Below are 18,433 nucleotides of genomic sequence, written 5' to 3' on the forward strand. Positions count from 1 at the left end.
AAAGCTGAAAATATTAAAAGCAAAGCATTACGTAAGCGCTTCATAAGTACTTTCAGTTATTCCTTCGCTTTTAACAAAACCGATGTCCATGTATACAATATAGTATGTACTATAAGCTACCTTAAAGAAGTAGTATACCAGATTAGGCTTAAGCACCATCAAAAAATCATGAATTGCACTGAATTGAGTTGAATTTAATTAAGGCTTAATATCGCAAAACGTCCATAAAGTTTACAAAACTATCAAATTGCATCCTTAATGTTTTTTTTATGAATTTTAAATGAAAAAATTAACAGAGTTTTTACGGAACTTAACGGCAGAGACCATTTGTGATCACACATATTAATCTTGAGGACCATGAATGACACAAAAAAACATTAAGGAGACAATCTGATAGTTTCGTAAATCTTAGGGACGTTTTGTGATAATAAGCCTTTAATTAATTACAGGAACAACCATTAGAACTTGGAGTACCCATTTTCGCTTCTTCTATCTTCCTTGTCTTCACCTCATCAATAACATTTCTAGTCCACTCTGCAAAGTAGGTCTCATTGTGTCCAATTTTCCCATCCTTGTAGATGGACATAAATCGATGATCATCTTCACCATACTGACGCGTGTCACCATCTGGATCGTGCCATGCTCCTTCGTGCCTCATGCACGACCAGCCGGCCATCCAGTGGAAGACATATTGGCCTACCCCGGCTAGTTTTAGCCAACCTTTTGGGAAGAACTCCATGACACTGCTGTTTCTGTTCATCAAGAACATGTTGGTTAACTGCGCACCATGTGGAGATACCAAAATGTCCGTCAAGCTCATTACCCTCACCTGGATTGACCAATCAGATATTAGGAAGAAACAATTGAATAATCCTTTTAAAAGGAACAAAACAGGCAAAAAAGAGCGTAATTCAAATCTAGAAGGCATCATTTTTATGGAAAATATTGAGGGTAATCTAGGTTGGGAGTTGAGTCTCTCTATACATTGCTAATTGGTATTGCGTTGAAAGTACATTTTAATATGATATCAAAGTAGGTTATTCACATGAAAGACCCAACAATTCTATGTACTTTTATGTAAGAGTATCTTTATCTACTACCAATTAGTCATACTATCCACAATTAGATCTCTACTCTACCAAGATTTCCACTCACAAACTTCTTCTGTGCCTCCCCACTTCGATGGCCTTAAACCAATATAAATTCTTTCAAAAGCAAATCCTCTTTGTTGACCTCGACTAGTATATAAAATTCCTACACTGATCAGTCCATTATGCCTTTCATCTCTTCTAATGTAATCACGTGGTCCTTACTCGGCAACCCAATTAAAAGACAAAAGATTCCTTTGCCCCACGCATGAACACTAAATATGAACTACTCATATAATATCTTATCCAAACAAAAAAAGAGTCAATTATGTACAACATGAAAGTACAAATGATTCAATTATCACCCGTTTGGTATCATGATCTAATTGAAAATAAAAAATTGATGTTCCTTCATTAACTAAGAAATATTCAGACTTTTAAAAAAGACCATGATCAACGAACAAAAAGGGTCGTTTCAATTTTTTTTTAAAGTGAATGATTCGAAGACCTATTGATTACAAACTGATTAAATTCGTAAGTGTGATTAAAGATGAACACTTAAAACCATCGTCAAGTAATTAAAGATTTGAATAAAAATGCGCACCTGGTCACAAAAAGTGAGGTTATTAGAGTAAGCCACCATGAGCCGACAACCATCCACCTTAGCACACTCCCTCTCAAAGATCCCAATCACAGCGGTTTCGTTTTTGAACGATCTAGGCCCTGTCCTCATAAACAATGTGACTCCAATTCTCTTTGTTACACTATGGGTACTCTTGTAATTTTCTTCATCCAAGCTCACATTACAATACAATCTCGCTTTGCACCTCAACAGATCATAAACCTCCAACCTCTTCTCCCTCGACATCCCACCCTCGTTATGCCTCATCACCACAGCCTTCTCAAAACAAACGGCCCTCCCTTCCTCCACGTCATCAAACACCTCGACACGCGGGGCCTCACTGAAAGTAGCCTCCATCAAGCTCCCCAGCCAGACTTCCATCCTTGCCCTAATCTCCCCCCAGTAGTACAAAACCCACCGGTCAGGGACAGCACACGAACTCTTTATGTGCCACGAGATGAAGGGCACGACAGCGGACAGGCCGTGCCAGATGTTGTCGTAGATGTAGTGGTTGTACGACACGAACGTCAAGCCTTTCATGAGCGTCGTGTTGTGGGGGAGAGCTTCTGGGAAGGCGAGGGCGTAGGAGTTCCAGGAGCCGTCGTGGTTGTCGCGGCCTTTGAGGCAGAGGAGCCGCCCATGGGAGGAGGGCGAGGGGAACTGCTGGTACTGGACCCCGCCCTCCTCGTCCTGCTTGTCGGACATGGAGCTCATGAACCACGTGTGGCCCTGAAGGGCGGCCGGGCCAGTGTAGCGTAGATCTTTGAGCGGGAGAAATGTGACCGCTTGGCGGAGCTTCTCAGCCATTGTGGCGATGGTGGTGGTGGTGGTGGTGGTGTTGGTGACTCGTTGCCATTGGTGCTTGAGGGACCATGATGACGACGTGGGATTTTGGTCGGTTTGGAGGGTTTGGATGTGGAGGATGACGAAGAGGGTGGCACAAGCTGAGAAGATATAGAGGGAGAGTTTTGGGGAGCAGACAGAGAAGGGAGAGAGGGTATGGCGGTGAGGTTTGTCAGGGTTTGAGGAGGATCTTTCTGCAAGTTCTGGGCCTTCTTTTTTCATTGCCATTAGATCAACTGGGAATGAATGAATTTGGGATTGATGTGATTTAGTAGTAGTTCTCTCTCTCTCTCTCTCTCTCTCTCTCTACTTTGTGTTGGCGTTTCTTGAGAAGGGAATGCACATAAGTTGCGATGTAGAATTGAAAATTATTTGTTTTTGATACTTTCGGAGATAGAATATGGAAATAGGGAATAATAAGGACACGAGAATAGGTTCATTTAAAAAAATTTGTCTCGAGACTTTTGGGAGGCATTTTCTAGCTACGAAGACGAAAGCAAATGGCAGACAAAGATGTTTTCCGTGAGAAACATTTTATTGGCACCAAATATGCACGTTTTATCCCAAAAGACATCATTTACATGGAACATATGTTCAACGCCAAACATATATGTAAACTTTTTGTTTTGAAAACTTTTGTTACAATGGCATTTAGCGACCAACTTACGCATTCAAAAATTTCGGCCACCAACATGTTACCTAAATATTTTTTTGAGACGGAAGTTCATGTTCAACAGTATTCGCTAGTTACATATAAATAGGCTTTTTATCACAAATAGTCCTTCACGTTTACAGAATTTTCATTAAAAATTTATGGGCTTGTCCAATATAGATCCATACATTTTTTATTTCCTAGACATATATCCATCACTCTATAAATCTATGTGTAAAACCCAATTTCAAATTTAAATGACCAGTAGAATATAAGAGGTCGTAATATTTCTATGTTTTTACATCGTTGCCACTAAACTTCATATTTTATTTATAATTTATTTTAAGCATTTCATTAACTGTCATAATTGTAATTAATATACTCCTTATTAATAGCATATCAATCACCCCATTTCTTATAGTTGTCATTCCCTCTCACATCTCGCCCCCTAAAATTGCAAACAAAAAAAATATCTGTAAATTACATATCCAATAATGTACTTATGAAAATTATAATATAAATATATACATATAAAATATAGGTATCCAATAAATTACATATCCAACAATGTACCTATGAAAAATAGGTACATTATTAGAGGAAAAAAATAGGTAAGTTATTTGGAGAGAGAAAATAGGTTCATTTAAAAAAATTACTTTTAATAAAACAAATAATAGGTACTTTATTCGGAGAAAAAAGGCTATATTATTTATAGAAAAAAATAAATTACATTATTTAGATAAAAAATAGGTACATTATTTAGATAAATAATAGGTACTTTATTCGTAGTAGGTATATTATTCAAATGGTAGGTACATTGGATGACATATAATACCTAAATCCTAATTGTAAGTACATTAAAATTAATGTACATTATATTGGATGTCGTATAATGTAGGTATATAGGAACAGATAATTATGTACACTTTTCATACTAGGTAAATTATATTTTTCATAAAACAAACAAGTAATAGGTACATTATTTTTTCAACATAATTAGTATGTATAGTTTTATTCATAAACAATTATAAAGTGGATTATTAGTCATGTATAATTCATAAAAAGAAAATAACATAAACATTTTATTAAACAAACTGATTACCCAAATTTGAATTTATTGTTAAATTTTTTAAAAAATGTTTCAAAATTAATTCCTACATCCATTACAACCATTTGGAGATCTTTCCAAATTCAACATCTATCATTATATACAATCCAATTAAAAACTGTTTCCATATTGATTCCTATATTAATATACAAAATGCAATAATGGCTTAGTTGAGAGTATTTTTGGAATCTAAAAAGTACAATAAATCAGATTTTATGCTTAATTAGGTAATTTGCTGAGTTGAATCCTAGTCATGGGTTTTTACTTATACAAATTGGGTATTATTTATAGGAACAAAAAGTGAAGAGTTTTAGGTACGGCAAATTAAATTTGAAGGGTGTAAGCCAAATTTACTAAAAATTTATTTAATTATTTTTTATTCACATGTCATAATGTGTGATTGGACATGTGGACTCCACTTATCTTCCACGTCACACTTAACAGAATTTATAATAGCAGGACCATTTATGATTTAAAAAAAAAAAGCCCAAATGTTAAGGACTAGTGTCACAAAAAAACCTCAAAGACCATTCGTGATAATTTCGTAAACGTGAAGGACCATATTTGTGATAAAAAGCCATATAAATATGCCACATTGACATCATATGTGTTTTTCTTGACAGGTAATGAAGTATTCCATCATGCTAAAACTTGCTACGCATGATTGATGTCTATGGAATGCATATTAGTGAGAGTTTTAGATGCAGCACATTTGAATGATAAAATCATAACATTGAATCCGTGTTAGCTGCGATTGGTATTTGTCACGGACACAAGGCAGCGCTTGGCAGAAGCAAGTCCCAAACTGTATCATAAGTCAGATGGTTCATGGTCCTTTCTCTGTTGCAGTGAAATATTTATTTTCTTTGTCCTTTTTCCTTTCCTCCTTTTATTACTGAATCTATCAAACTTGTCTTGATACGATGCATTGAACAATGAAAGTAAGACCATGAAGAGAAAAAGAGCCACCAATGCTTCGTTTTCAAGTAACTAAAATTAAATTTTAAAAAATAGAATTGCCATGCGCGTAAGTATATGGCAACCTTTAATGAAATTATAAACTAGACGATGCATATTTCAAGCTGGCAACTCGAGAATTAAAGTTGGGCCAATCATCCTCCAGGTCTAGCCTTCGATTCTTGGAAAAGTTCCATAATAAATCTCGGAATTGACTAAAAAGATGGTTCCTTGAAGTTCGACAAAAACTTCCCCCATTTTGTTGTGGGGAGCTCGAAAGTACAGCTAAGTAAAGAAACTCTCATGCAACGGGAATAACATTTTTTTCTACTTTTAGCTAATATCACAATAAAATATGGGATAATTTTTTCACATGTCGTTGTGTTATTGTATTCAAGTGTATAATAACCTATAAAAATTGCTTTTTGTGAGAAGGACACAATGGATGCACCGCATAATAAGATAAAAAGCAAAATACTAGCTCAAACATGAAGTTACATACGAATGCTTTTCGATGTTATTTTGAAAACTCATCCAGCCCTTTTTCAAGTCTTACGGAAAAGGTCTTCGATATCAACCTAACATCAGCACTCAAATCCCAACGTCTCAATTTCACCACATTTACGTTTTCAAAATTAGTCAAAAGATCTGCCAAGAGAGATTTAGTCAACCCTCATGCAACTAATTTTGGCACTTGTTTTTCAACCAAATTGTTTCTATTAGATGCTAACCGCCCAACACAAAATGATTGCTTTTAAGAAGGTTAAAATCGTTTTCTGATAATTAAAAGTGTTTCTGGCAATGTTTGATAGGACTAGTTCCAAAATCCATAAATTCACAGAAGCTACTTGGCTCAACTGGGAAATCATAAATGAACGATTTTGACTTCAGAGAATAATTCAACTCTGGAATTACTTGATTCCAAATTAGGGGTTTTTCCATGAAGCCTCTACACCATTTGATTTTTCATACCATAGAGCAAATATTGAAGGCATGAATTAACGTTATTCTAATAGAAGAACTTCTAAAACAGATCTGTGCTTTTACTTGTGGGAAGGTCCAGATAATCTTTAAGGATGCAGCCAAATAAGAAAGTACTCAAATGATCTTTAAAATGTTAGGCTAAAATTGGAGATAAAATTGTTGGTGCCAAATACAAAAAGGGCTCAGCTCTTCCTTTCAACTCAAGACCATTGCCCAAACTTGGACCATCCAAAAGGTCCTTTTACTTGAGGAGTTGATGGGCTCAATAGTTGGCTCAGACCTCTATAGATGGAGGAGTGCTTCTATAGTGAGTGGCAAAGTTATAAGGGGTTTTTTTGAGGGGTATGTAAGAGCCGTTGGATTTCATCCAACGGTGAGTTTTTAAAAGAGGGTGCATGTAGAACCGGGTTGAAATCTGACCCGTTTGGAAACCCAACTTCAGCTGAAGATTTTTCCCTCTATGTGAAAAACTCAAGAACACAATCCTCTCTTTTTTAATGTAATGCAAATCCACAATTAGAAAGATCCAAAGCTCCCAAACTCTATAATCGCTCCATTGTCATCAGCTCCTTGGGAGGCCTGCGATCTATGGTATCCTCGGTATGATGATTAATGGCTTTTACCTAGCTATTGCCCTGTTTTGATTCTATGATTCAAGTGAAAACCCCTTCTCTTTTTCGTTCAGTGAAGAGATTCCAGATGAAAGCAAAGTAGCATATCTCTTTTTCGTGCTTTGCGATTGTTCCTCGATTTTGGTAGAGATGGAGTCTCCACTACTGAAAGAATCCTCTCTAATGTCCACCACATTCTTTGAAGCTGACTGAGTTCGGAACTCCCGATTGACTTTGAGAGGTAAGTTCACTCTTGCTGGATTGATTTTGTTGGGTTTGATTTGTTTTTTGTGAGGGTGAGAAATTTGTCATTTGTGGCATCAATAATGCGTCATTTGCTCTGCTATCAATAATGCGTCATTTGACTTTGAGAGGTAAGTTCACTCTTGCTGGATTGATTTTGCTTGGGTTTGATTTGTTTTTTGTGAGGGTGAGAAATTTGTCATTTGTGGCATCAATAATGCGTCATTTGCTCTGCTATCAATAATGCGTCATTTCCTTATGAATATTCAATATACTTAGTTGATTATTTTTGTTTGGAGGGGGATTGGAAATTTATGAAATGTAGGTAAAAGATCCTAAACTTAGGCTTAATGGCATTAGAGTAAGCATTTGGAGAGGATATTGGGTGAAGTTCTGTAATTGCTGGTTTGAATTACATTTGAGTTCTTAGTTGAACATGTTGGTTCTAATGTTATTTTTTCCAGATTATTTCACAAGAGATGACGTAACTATTATTAAATTTTGCTTGTGTTTTGTGTAATCAGAATCCAACAAGCTAGGCTATGCGTGTATTGTGTCAATTTGGGCAATGTTTTGTGTAAGTGGAATGCATTGATAAGTTGTGATGCAGTAATGATTGATTAATGAATTAACATTTGCTATGCAGTAATATAGAAGTAGATCAATAATATACGTGGATAAAATGTCTGGGGGCTCAGAGAGTGATGACTCATGTAACTAATGGGAGGGTTTACATTCTGAAGTAAGAAATGAGGAAACACCAGCAGTTGGGATGAAGTTCGACTCGCTTGACCTCGTTTATAATTTCTATAATAGATATGCATTCTTGGCTGGCTTTGGTATTCGACTTCATTCCAGCTTTTGGGGGAAAAATAAGAAAGAGATTCTGAGAAAAGAATTTGTATGTTGCAAACAAGGTGCATACCGGAATGATGAAACTCGGGAGAGAAAAAGACAGCGGGGAATAAGTAGATGCAATTGCAAAGCTAAGATTGTGGTTGTGAAGACACATGGGAGCAAGAAGTATACCATCTCTCTTTTTGCAGAGGGACACAATCATAAGATGACACCCTCAGGAAGAATGCATTTACTGAGATCACACCGTCGTATTTCAGATTCTACAAAAGTACTCACAAAACAGTTGGGTTCGGTTAATATTCCCATTAATCAGAAGGTAAGTATTTTCGAGGTGCAATCCGGAGGAATGGATAAAATCGGTTTTATCAAAAAGGATATCTACAATCTTGAATGTAGTGTGAATGGGAAGCTGAGGAACCACGTTGGGAAGCTGAGGAACCACAATGTTGAACTAGTGACCGAGTATTTTATGGCTAACAGAAAAAAAATGAGGCTTTTTATTTCAAGATTGAGGGAGATGGCGATAACAGGTTTAGTCGATGTTTTTGGGCAGATGCAACTTCTAGACGGGCGTACGGGTTTTATGGAGATGTTGTTGTATTCGATACCACATTCAACACGAATAGATACGACTTGACATTTGCACCAATGTTGGGAGTTAATAACCATGGTCAAACAATTGTCCTAGCATGCGCATTTTTGAGCAAGGAAACGACTGAGTCGTTTATTTGGATGTTTGAGAGTTTAAGAAAGCCATGCCGGTGGCGAACCTAAAGCGATCATCACAGATCAAGATGCGGCAATGAGCAGAGCGATTTCAATAGCCTTCCCGACTACATTTCATCGACTTTGCATATGGCACATCACATCAAAGTTCTCTGTTAAGTTACCACATTCTGCTTATAAGGAGTATTGGGGTGAATTCCAGAAAGCCATATGGGATACTGACAATAAGGATGAGTTTGATGCAAAATGGAATATTGTGGTTACAAAGGCTGGTTTGACTGACCATCCATGGCTAAGTTCAATGTTTGATTTAAGGGAATCTTGGGTTCCAGCCTACGCACGACACTTTTTTGCCGCTGGAATGTCAAGCAGCCAAAGAGCTGGAATGTTCTCATGGTTTCTTCAAGCAATACATATCAAGGAAAAATTCGTTGATGGATTTCATAATAAGATTTGAGAGGGCACTTTCTCATCAACGTCAAAAAGAGTTAGTTGCTGATCACGTAGATGCATTTGAAGTGGCTCAATGTATTCTACCGATGCCAATGAACAAACAAATGGCTACCTTGTACACAAGGACAATGTTTCAAAAGTTTGAGCAAGAACTAATACAAAGTACAACATGTTTCCTAGAGCTGAAAACAGAGGATGCTACTAAAGTTGTCTTTAATGTGAGCGAAAGGAAAAATTGGGAAACAAGAGTGGCGTAAGTCGATATGTCAAAGATTCGACCACGCATCGTGTAGCTGCAAAAGATTTGAATTTGTTGGAATTATTTGCAAGCACATCCTAGCATTGTTCAGAAGGGACCAGATTGAATATATGCCCGATAAATACATTTTGAAGAGGTGGAAGAAAACTGCGAAATTTGGATTGGTGTCGATGCAAATGGCAACGAAATTAAAGACTCTGCAGATCCTGGTCTTTTAATAAAGCGGAGTACAATGTCCCGACTTGCTTCAGATGTGGTTGAGGATGCATTAATGTGTGAAGAAGGATGTGAGCTACTGTCAGAGACTCTAAAAAGTTTGCGGGTGAAGTTGAAGTTGTTGAAGGATGGACCAAGTAATAACGAAGTTGGAGGGTCCAGCTCTCAAACACAATATATGAAAGACCCTAAGAGAGTAAGGTGCAATGGAGGGTCGAAACGAGTAACGGGAGCAAAGGAAAAGGCAATGAAGCGAGGGATTAGACACTGTCGGGAGTGTGGACACATTGGTCATGATAGAAGACAATGCCCAAGAAATTTGAACACACCGTAAGATGTTAACACTATTTATAATAAGACCTAAAATTTGAATAGGTAAAGTTCTTATGTGCTTCTTTGATGTTTATGCAGGGACATCACCGTCGAACAATGACGAATCAACTCCAATAGATCTTAGTGACCCATTATTTGACGAATTTTACAGGATGCACGGACCAACTCAATGATTTAGGTTTCTATTATCTGAAGCCCGTTATTATGAAGACTAATGATCAGGTGAAGTTTTCTAGATGCTTTTATTATTATTATTTTTTTGTTCATGTCCACCGATGAGCTCTTACTATGTCCATTGATAATTGAAATGAAAATTTGCTTGGTTTCATTCTTGCATGAAATTTGGACACATGTTAATTTTACGTCTTCTCCCTATTTAGAAATTTTCATAGACATTAGATAAAGCATCAAATTTTGATTTATGTGAAGAAGCAATGACTTTTACCTTGTAAAATGGGTAGTTTATGGTGAATTATGTTTTAACAGAGATTCATTGATTATATGACAGGCTAATGCAGCATTTCCAGCAGCCAGCTATTGTTTCCATTACCAGTAATGATTTCCAGTACGCATCATTTGTAGCAGCACCCACTTTTTGCGAATGTTATGTTCTAGTGTTTTACTGGTGATTAAGATCTGAGCTGGACTGGTTATTAGGTGCACGATTTTGCAAACATTCGTAACTGAAGGATACTTGAAGCACTTTGTTGGAACAGAAAGATTAGAAAGCAACGTGTAAAAAAGTACATTGCAGCTAATCACATTTCGAATGGTTGGGTAATATTAAAGGGTACACTAACATTTGAACTACTCATAATTCCACACACAAAAGAAAATTTGATTGCAAAGCATTTTATGTGCTCCCTCTTAGCAATACCACGATCTCCCCAATCAATCAACAACGGTAGCCACAATCACTAGGTCGATACGCTTCTTCTTAGCAGGTCTCATGTGCTTATGGTCACTCATGTCCCCAGTGATATAGACAAAATAAATATTCAGCAATATTTGGAATTTTATTATATATACATAACCATAAACCATTCACTACACAATGTATAGCACATGGTATTTTACTTATGACTCACGTGTCATGATAATGGGGCTTTACTGATTCCCAACGTGCTGTGATATTGACTGCTTATTGAATAATATTTCCATATTTGAAACATATAATGTTAGACAGAAGGAACACATGATGACTTGCAAGACATAGTCCCAATAATTATATATGAAGCAAATGAAACTGATATTTGTATTATTTTATATTAGATAATGACATTAAGGGAATATAGTTCTAATTTGTGCAATACCACGATCACCCCCAACCAACAGAACAGCTGTAGCCGCAATCACTTAGTCGTATCGGTCGGCTTCTTCCGAGCAGCTTTGACGTGCTTATGCTCATTCATGTCACCACCATCGTCTAGTATCTCTCTCACAGCATCAGGGGACACATAGTCCCAATTATAACTTGTATGAGTAGTTGCCGCGAATGCTCGGAATTTTTCGAATCCTTCGTTGAATGCCAACTCCAGTTCACTGTGGTGCTCTTCGCATCGCATATGGTTCATCAAACAACCTTTAATTTCATCATTCATTACTGCATCCAACTCCTCAGCTTTCAGCTTCCTTTTATGACTCAGCTTCAAGTACTTGTTCTTTTGGGAGAACGCTTTGTTCACTCTAATGTTAAGATCAGCCAAAATGGCCTCGTCTTCAACACATTTCTCGTGCCATGAATTGATCAGCTGGAATTATAATCCAGCTTGGTACTGACTGCATCTATTGCCTCTAATGGATCATCGGAGTCCCCCTCACTCCCAAATGATGTTGAAAATGGAAGGGGTCGCGAGTACAACGTGGAAACGGAACCTGCGACTCCAATTTTTCATCTTCGATTGTGTTGTTGGCGCCTGAAGAGGTTGACATGCTTGAATAATCCTATTTGTTTTAGAGGATGAGGATTGCAGATGCAATTTCGTTTGAGAAATGGAACATAGCTTTATAGACCAACATACCAAAGCTTGCGTGTAGTCAACATATCTACTTTATTTCAATTTTAAAAAAAGAGGTGTCAGGTTTTGCTTTTCAAGCATGTCAACCTCACACTCTCCTTACACCACTGTTAGTGGTTGAAAGAAACTCAATGGAAGTGACATCTAGTTAGTGAACCCAACCAAACTAAACAAACTAGTTAGGATTAAACTTAGATTGTATGAGACCTTTTTTCATTTATACATTGTCAACCAAATGTTTTTTTTGAACCCTTTTTTATTGGTATTACTATCACCCCCTTCATAAAAATTCTCCCTCCACAAAAAACTCACTCCTCCACCGAATCTGTCTCCATCTACTGAAACTCTCTCCTCCACAGAAACTCTCTCCCCCCATTGAATGGATTTACTAACCAAGTTTGATGTGAGCATAATAAACACCCCTCCAAACAAAGACCGCCTTCGAAACGCAAGTGAGTCACCAGACAAGCAAGGTCACTTTCCTAGACAGAATGACCATTTTGTTGGAAGTTTTGAGTCCGAAAGAGTTCTTGCTTTCTGGAAGGAGAAGCATCTTCAACTTGGTGATGAAATCCAAAGGGCAAGGGCACGTTTGGAATTTGTTGAAGGCCAAATTGAAGATGACAAAAGGCAGGCCAATCTGGATAGGGCGAAGTTGCAGCGCATGAAGCGTAGACACAAACGACTTCGGAGTGTAGCTGTTCAAAAATACAAGAACTCATCTAATGCAATGGAGTCAAAGAAGCGTGTGATGCAAGCTGGATTCGACTACTTCCGGTCCTATGCAAAACTCGTCGTACCCGGGTTTGATTGGTCATCTATTACCGTTTCCGACGTTAACAAATATACTCAGAAGGGAAGTAACCATTTTGGTTATCGTGTTTGAGTAGAGGCAAATCAGAGGAACTGGAATTTTCGTTAAACTCTGCTTCAAACCTATTTTGATGCTTACTACTATAGAAGATTTCAACCTTAATATTTTGATGTCTTTAATTACGATAACACGATGCAAAGTGCCCATCTACTTCAGTCATATGTTGCTGCCATGTCCATTTTTTTGTGATCACGTATCAGATTTGGACATGGTTGCATCATATGCAATGTTGCCTTTATGTATTATATGTTAGGGTAAGGTTTATGGAAAAGCATGTGTGAGTGGTTTTGTGACAAGGTTATGGCATTATTTTGTACCAGTTATATATTGTTTTTTGTACTGGTTCATCTCCTACTATTGCTTTATTTCTTTATATTATATGTTTATGCGATTGGACATGATAGAAAATATATTACTGATTCCCAATGCGGCGTCATAAGGACAACTTATTGAATACCGCCGACGTGTTGAAAACTCTAGGTGCAGGTGCATATGGACAACTTATTGACTATCTCTGACGTCTTCAAAGCTCTAGGCGCATGCGCAGTTCCAATGATGGCTTCGAAGTAGTGGTGCATTTATTATATATGTACATTATTATAACCAAAACAATAATTTTACATCCTTATATATGAAACTAATTCTTGTATTAGTACAAATTATATAACGAATATTAAGGAAATATACTTGTTAAAGTGACAAACATATATACTTAGGGTTAAGAGAAAGGTGAGTTATATAAACAATTTTTGAATTTTTAATTGCGAAATGGATGATTTATGGGTTCCATAGTTTTATAACGTCATAAGGAGGCCGGAGTATTTGGGGGCATTTTTAGGATTTTTCTACTATTTATTGCATTTTTTCAAAGATTTTTGCACTAAAAAAGCCAAAATAATTGCCAAATGGACACATGGCGCGATCTCAGCCCCTCACCTTTCACCCCTTGACAAGTGTGCGTCAGTCAACATGACCACATCCTTACCTTTTTATCCTAAATTATTATTTTATGACTTTTTCTTAGAAAATTCATAACTAAATACACAAAAATCAGAAAAATGATCCGAAAATTGCTACGACTCATTGAGACTCCATCTCCCTTGCTGAATTCCCCGATTAGTGGTTACGCATTTTAAAAAACAATTCCGAACATTAACGGGAGATGCTTGTTGAAGTAGGTTATTGAAGTTAAAGTTAACAAACATATATACTTAGGGTTAAGAGGAAAGTGAGTTATGTAAATCATTTTTGAATTTTTAATTGCGAAATGGATGATTTATGGGTTCCCCTCATTTTATAACGTCACAAGGAGGCCGGAGTATTTTTCGGGGCATTTTTAGGATTTTTCTACTATTTATTGCATTTTTTCAAAGATTTTTGCACTAAAAAAGCCAAAATAATTGCCAAATGGACACATGGCGCGATCTCAGCCCCTCACCTTTCACCCCTTGACAAGTGTGCGTCAGTCAATATGGCCACATCCTTACCTTTTACCCTAAATTATTATTTTATGACTTTTTCTTAGAAAATTCATAACTAAATACACAAAAATCACAATAATGTTCCGAAAATTGCTACGAGCTCATTGAGACTTCATCTTCCTCCTGAATTCCCTGTTTCATGGTTACGCTACATTAGTATTTTATTATTATTTATCCAAAATTATTTTTATTATTATTGTTATATTACTTTTTAGCTTGTACATTTGTTAATTATATTTACTCCAAATTTTTAATTTTATTTTTATTTTCCGTGTGAATAGACCATTTCTGTGCTAATCAGTTTCTCTCTTCTTCAATTTGTTAATGTTTTTTCTTTTTTAGGTTTAAGGGATGTTTTCAAACATAAAATGGAAATATACAAGCCATCCATTCTACAACATCAGGAAATAATTATTCAAAGTCTTTCACTGTTCAAGTTTTGCTTAAGAAACGTGTAACCCAATCATTTGGGATATGCTAAGTGGGAAAATGTCATTCCCAAGAACCGGTGAAAAGACACATACTCACTTCATGCATGCGTTTTCGTTTACCAAATATTAAGATTGCAGTTGTGCAAAATATCTGTGTCAGTAAAATGTCATTCGTAGCCGTCAATTATGTCAGTAATAATTCCACTATATAACAAATATTATACATTTATATATAAAACGGTTTAGGACAGCACAAACAAACACCAGACAAAATAGATTAAAACATGAAATAGAAAACAACATTTGTAGAACATAGACACGCATAAAAACCGTAGAAACATACTACAACTAATTATAAGGGTATGGATTCCCTGGCACAACATAGACACGCATCACCTTGAACCAAAAAACACTCTCACGGTGCCATTTGCATCGATTGCAACAAGTCCAGAAGGCAAGGATTGATCTTTTCTTCACTAGGCCAGCCTGGAATAACAAAACACCAGTCGTTGTTGTTACAAGCGCTGCACTGATTGAACTTAATCTTCCCATAGTGAAACATATCTACGATATGTCTTCCAACAGAGAAAAGTCCGCTTAATCGTCGTCTCAAAGCATCCCTGGTTCCTTTCATATCAATGTTGTTACGTTGATTCAAAGAACACAAGAATTCTAATGCATCCTCTTTTGACTGACCAATTCCGGACATGCCAAGTAGTCCAACTAGATATGCCGCTTCCATATGGCCTGCCGTGGCTGCAACGCGCATCCCAGACAATGCTTCCACATTACCCTGCGAAAAACACGTGAACGCTTTCTAAATATCGCCTCACGGTTCTCGCAAGCCCTGCATTGTTCCACGAAATGCCGGACCTGCGTTGAGGCATAGTACCAATTAGGATGGTCTTGGTACTTTTCCATTGAAATTGTGTTCCACACTTGTGGAGTGTTTGCCAACCTATTGAACAATGGGCACACAGATGCCATACGAAAGAGATCTTCCGATGATTGGGTTGCCACGTATAACATCACTTTAAACCAAGCTAATTCCGGGATGAAGGCTTGAGGCACATCCAGATGGAGATGCTTCCTTCTCTTTCCTCCGACTGTAGTGTAATGTTTCGAATTCATTGAAATATTTTTGGAATGGAACGATTGGAGGACTGCAAGAGGGGAGAAATGAGAATATACGGGGTTTTGGGTTTGTTTTAGCCTCTGTTTGCACTGTTTTGAAAAGGTGTTTCCTTGGGATTTTTCCAAGTTGACCCTTTTTAAAGAAACTGAACCCAACACCCAAAACATAAGACAGGCGAAGGGAAAACGTCATCGAAATGCAAAGGGAGTCAGACCGTCCAAAAGTCAATTAATAACCTATTTCCATAGTCCATTGTTAGGCTTTTCCCGCCATTAAATTCATTGATACAAATGTGATGGATTACTGACTAGTGACAGAAGGTCCCATCAGATACTTTTTCATTTTCCCACACCACACTACCCCTAGTAAATGACGGATTCTTATCCAACTAGTTGCCTTAATGAAATATAAAGAAAATAATATATTTAAAGCAGTGTCCCCTCAATTGTAAGATTAATATTTGGTAGTGAAATAGTATATCGCTTTTCGGAGTAAAAGGTGTCACAATTCTGACGGTACATGTGTCCAGATCGTGACCAACCCACCCACACACAAAAAGAAGGATATAATTCGATTTGGGCAGAGATGAGAGAGAGCTGAGTGAGAAGTTTAGGGTTATGACTTATGAGTGAAGGGGTATGACTGAGAAGGTATGAGTCCGAAGAGGTTTTAGTGAGAAGATCTGACTGAGAAGAGGTACAAGTGATAAGATTCAACATGTCGTCGTCTTCATCTCCCGCTCAAACAAAGAGGTGTCAGTATTGTGGAGCTGCAATGGTGCTTCGGGTTTCAAAATCAGATAAAAATCGAGGGAAGCCATTTTGGAAGTGTCTAACCTCCTATGTAAGTTCTCATTTCCAGAATATGTATGTGGGTGAAAAAAAAATCCTAGGTCTAACTCTGACAGAATTATTTTGCATATATGATGCCTGCAATTAGGGAGCCACCAGTTGCAATGGATTCGAATGGGTTGATGTAACCTCATTGAAGCGGATCGACAAGGCGACACGTATGATGCTACAGTGCTTAATATGCTGAAGTCCATTAAGGACTTGGTATTAGTTTTATTAGTTGTATCAATTGTCATATTATTTGTTCTTTTAATGACCAATTAAGTGCACGGTTTCAAGGATTGTAAAAGTTCTTCCCAAAAACACATGTTGCACGCACCACCAATGACTTTTCAAACCCAATTTGTAATTTTTGTTCTTCAAATAGGTGGATTGGCATTGAGTTTAAATTATTGTTTGAAACAAAAGCATGTATTTGTCAGAAACCCAGTAAAAACTTTCCTAGACTTACTTTACAAAAATAAAGTCATACGAAGACGATAAAATGACAATACAGGGCCAATACGATGCAATACTAAGACAATACCTTTTTTTTTGAAGATTGCATAATTATTCAGTGTATATAGATTGTTTATTGATTGTTTACTGCATGTAAATCGCATGATATTGAATGTTTATTGAAGGTTTATTAACTGCATGTATATCACATGTTATTGCTCCAATATTGCATGTTTATTGGGGGCAAAAGTAGGACTCAAGTTAGATTTAAGGGGGGAAACGGTCCTTATTCTTTGTTTTAGTAGGAAGAACTACTGTTAAGTAGAATTTCCTATTCAATACGACTTCCTTATGGTTGATGTAATTGGGGACTGATGTATATTGCATGCCTATTGCGTGTATATTTCATGTCTATTGTGTGTATATTGCTTGTCTGTTGCCGGCTTAAAGATTAGGATCTGATATTTGGAATGGTGGCTTGGATAAATGATGACATATCACTTTGCAATGATGTAATACACTTAAAAAGCCATCAGTCCCTATGTGAATATGCATTCTTCAAATCCCAATTCACATATGCAGTCTTCAAATCCCAATTCAATGCAGTTTGGTTGAGGTTAGGTAAATGTCGTGAAGGAGTTAGGCCAATATTACACCGATGTTTGTTTCATTACATCAAAAAAAACTTTACACTCCATATGCACATTCTATGTATGGGAATGGCATGTGTCTAACTTCAAAAACGCATCTGCCTATCCATTTAGATTGCCCACGTGCAATAGATTTACAGATCCATTTACTTTTCTCCTCACCAACCTCAGCATCTCCATTTCAGATTCTTCATTTTTCTATGCTCTGCAACCAGCTCCATATACATTTCGCACAATATGAGAATAAACATAGCGTAATATCACACTAATCGAAATGAAAGCATGCATCCGCTATAATATTTGCCACTATTTTGGTTCTAATTGTTATTGTCCAGTAACTTAAATCTAAATTTCTGTACACAAATACACTAAGATTGAGAAAGACGAAGAAGAATTCAGGAGCAGAGGTGGAATTCGAAAAGGACCCATGGGTCTCTATTGTGTATTTACATGACTTTGAAATTGGACATTCCCAAAACCTATTTAATCATCATGTGCCTAAACCAAGTTCAACCGATATCATGGCATGTAAGCATCTCCCCGTGCAATTTCTGCAGCCAACTTCAACCGAAAAAATGGCATGTTCTGCGAGGTGCAAGTAG

General features: G+C 37.0%; 1 protein-coding gene across 1 annotated transcript; it reads right to left on the bottom strand.

Moving 5' to 3' along the window:
- Positions 1-310: 310 nt before the first annotated feature.
- On the bottom strand, positions 311-2,976 carry LOC148916403 (uncharacterized). The gene is made up of 2 exons (XM_089053778.1): positions 1,693-2,976; positions 311-829 (listed from the first exon to the last, which is right to left on the bottom strand). The coding sequence occupies exons 1-2, from the start codon at positions 2,779-2,781 to the stop codon at positions 440-442; spliced, it is 1,479 nt and encodes a 492-aa protein (XP_088909904.1). The 5' UTR covers positions 2,782-2,976; the 3' UTR covers positions 311-439.
- Positions 2,977-18,433: the final 15,457 nt, after the last annotated feature.

The sequence above is a fragment of the Prunus mume genome, linkage group LG6 (genome assembly GCF_029339155.1).
Source record: "Prunus mume cultivar Tortuosa linkage group LG6, ASM2933915v1, whole genome shotgun sequence".
Lineage (NCBI taxonomy): Eukaryota > Viridiplantae > Streptophyta > Magnoliopsida > Rosales > Rosaceae > Prunus > Prunus mume.

Excerpts from the sequence above, each read along its gene's own strand:
- LOC148916403 (XM_089053778.1), bottom strand. The coding sequence starts at position 2,781 with ATGGCAATGAAAAAAGAAGGCCCAGAACTTGCAGAAAGATCCTCCTCA. Across the intron at positions 830-1,692 it reads ACCTCACTTTTTGTGACCAG|GTGAGGGTAATGAGCTTGAC; the intron begins GTGCGCATTTTT and ends TGGTCAATCCAG.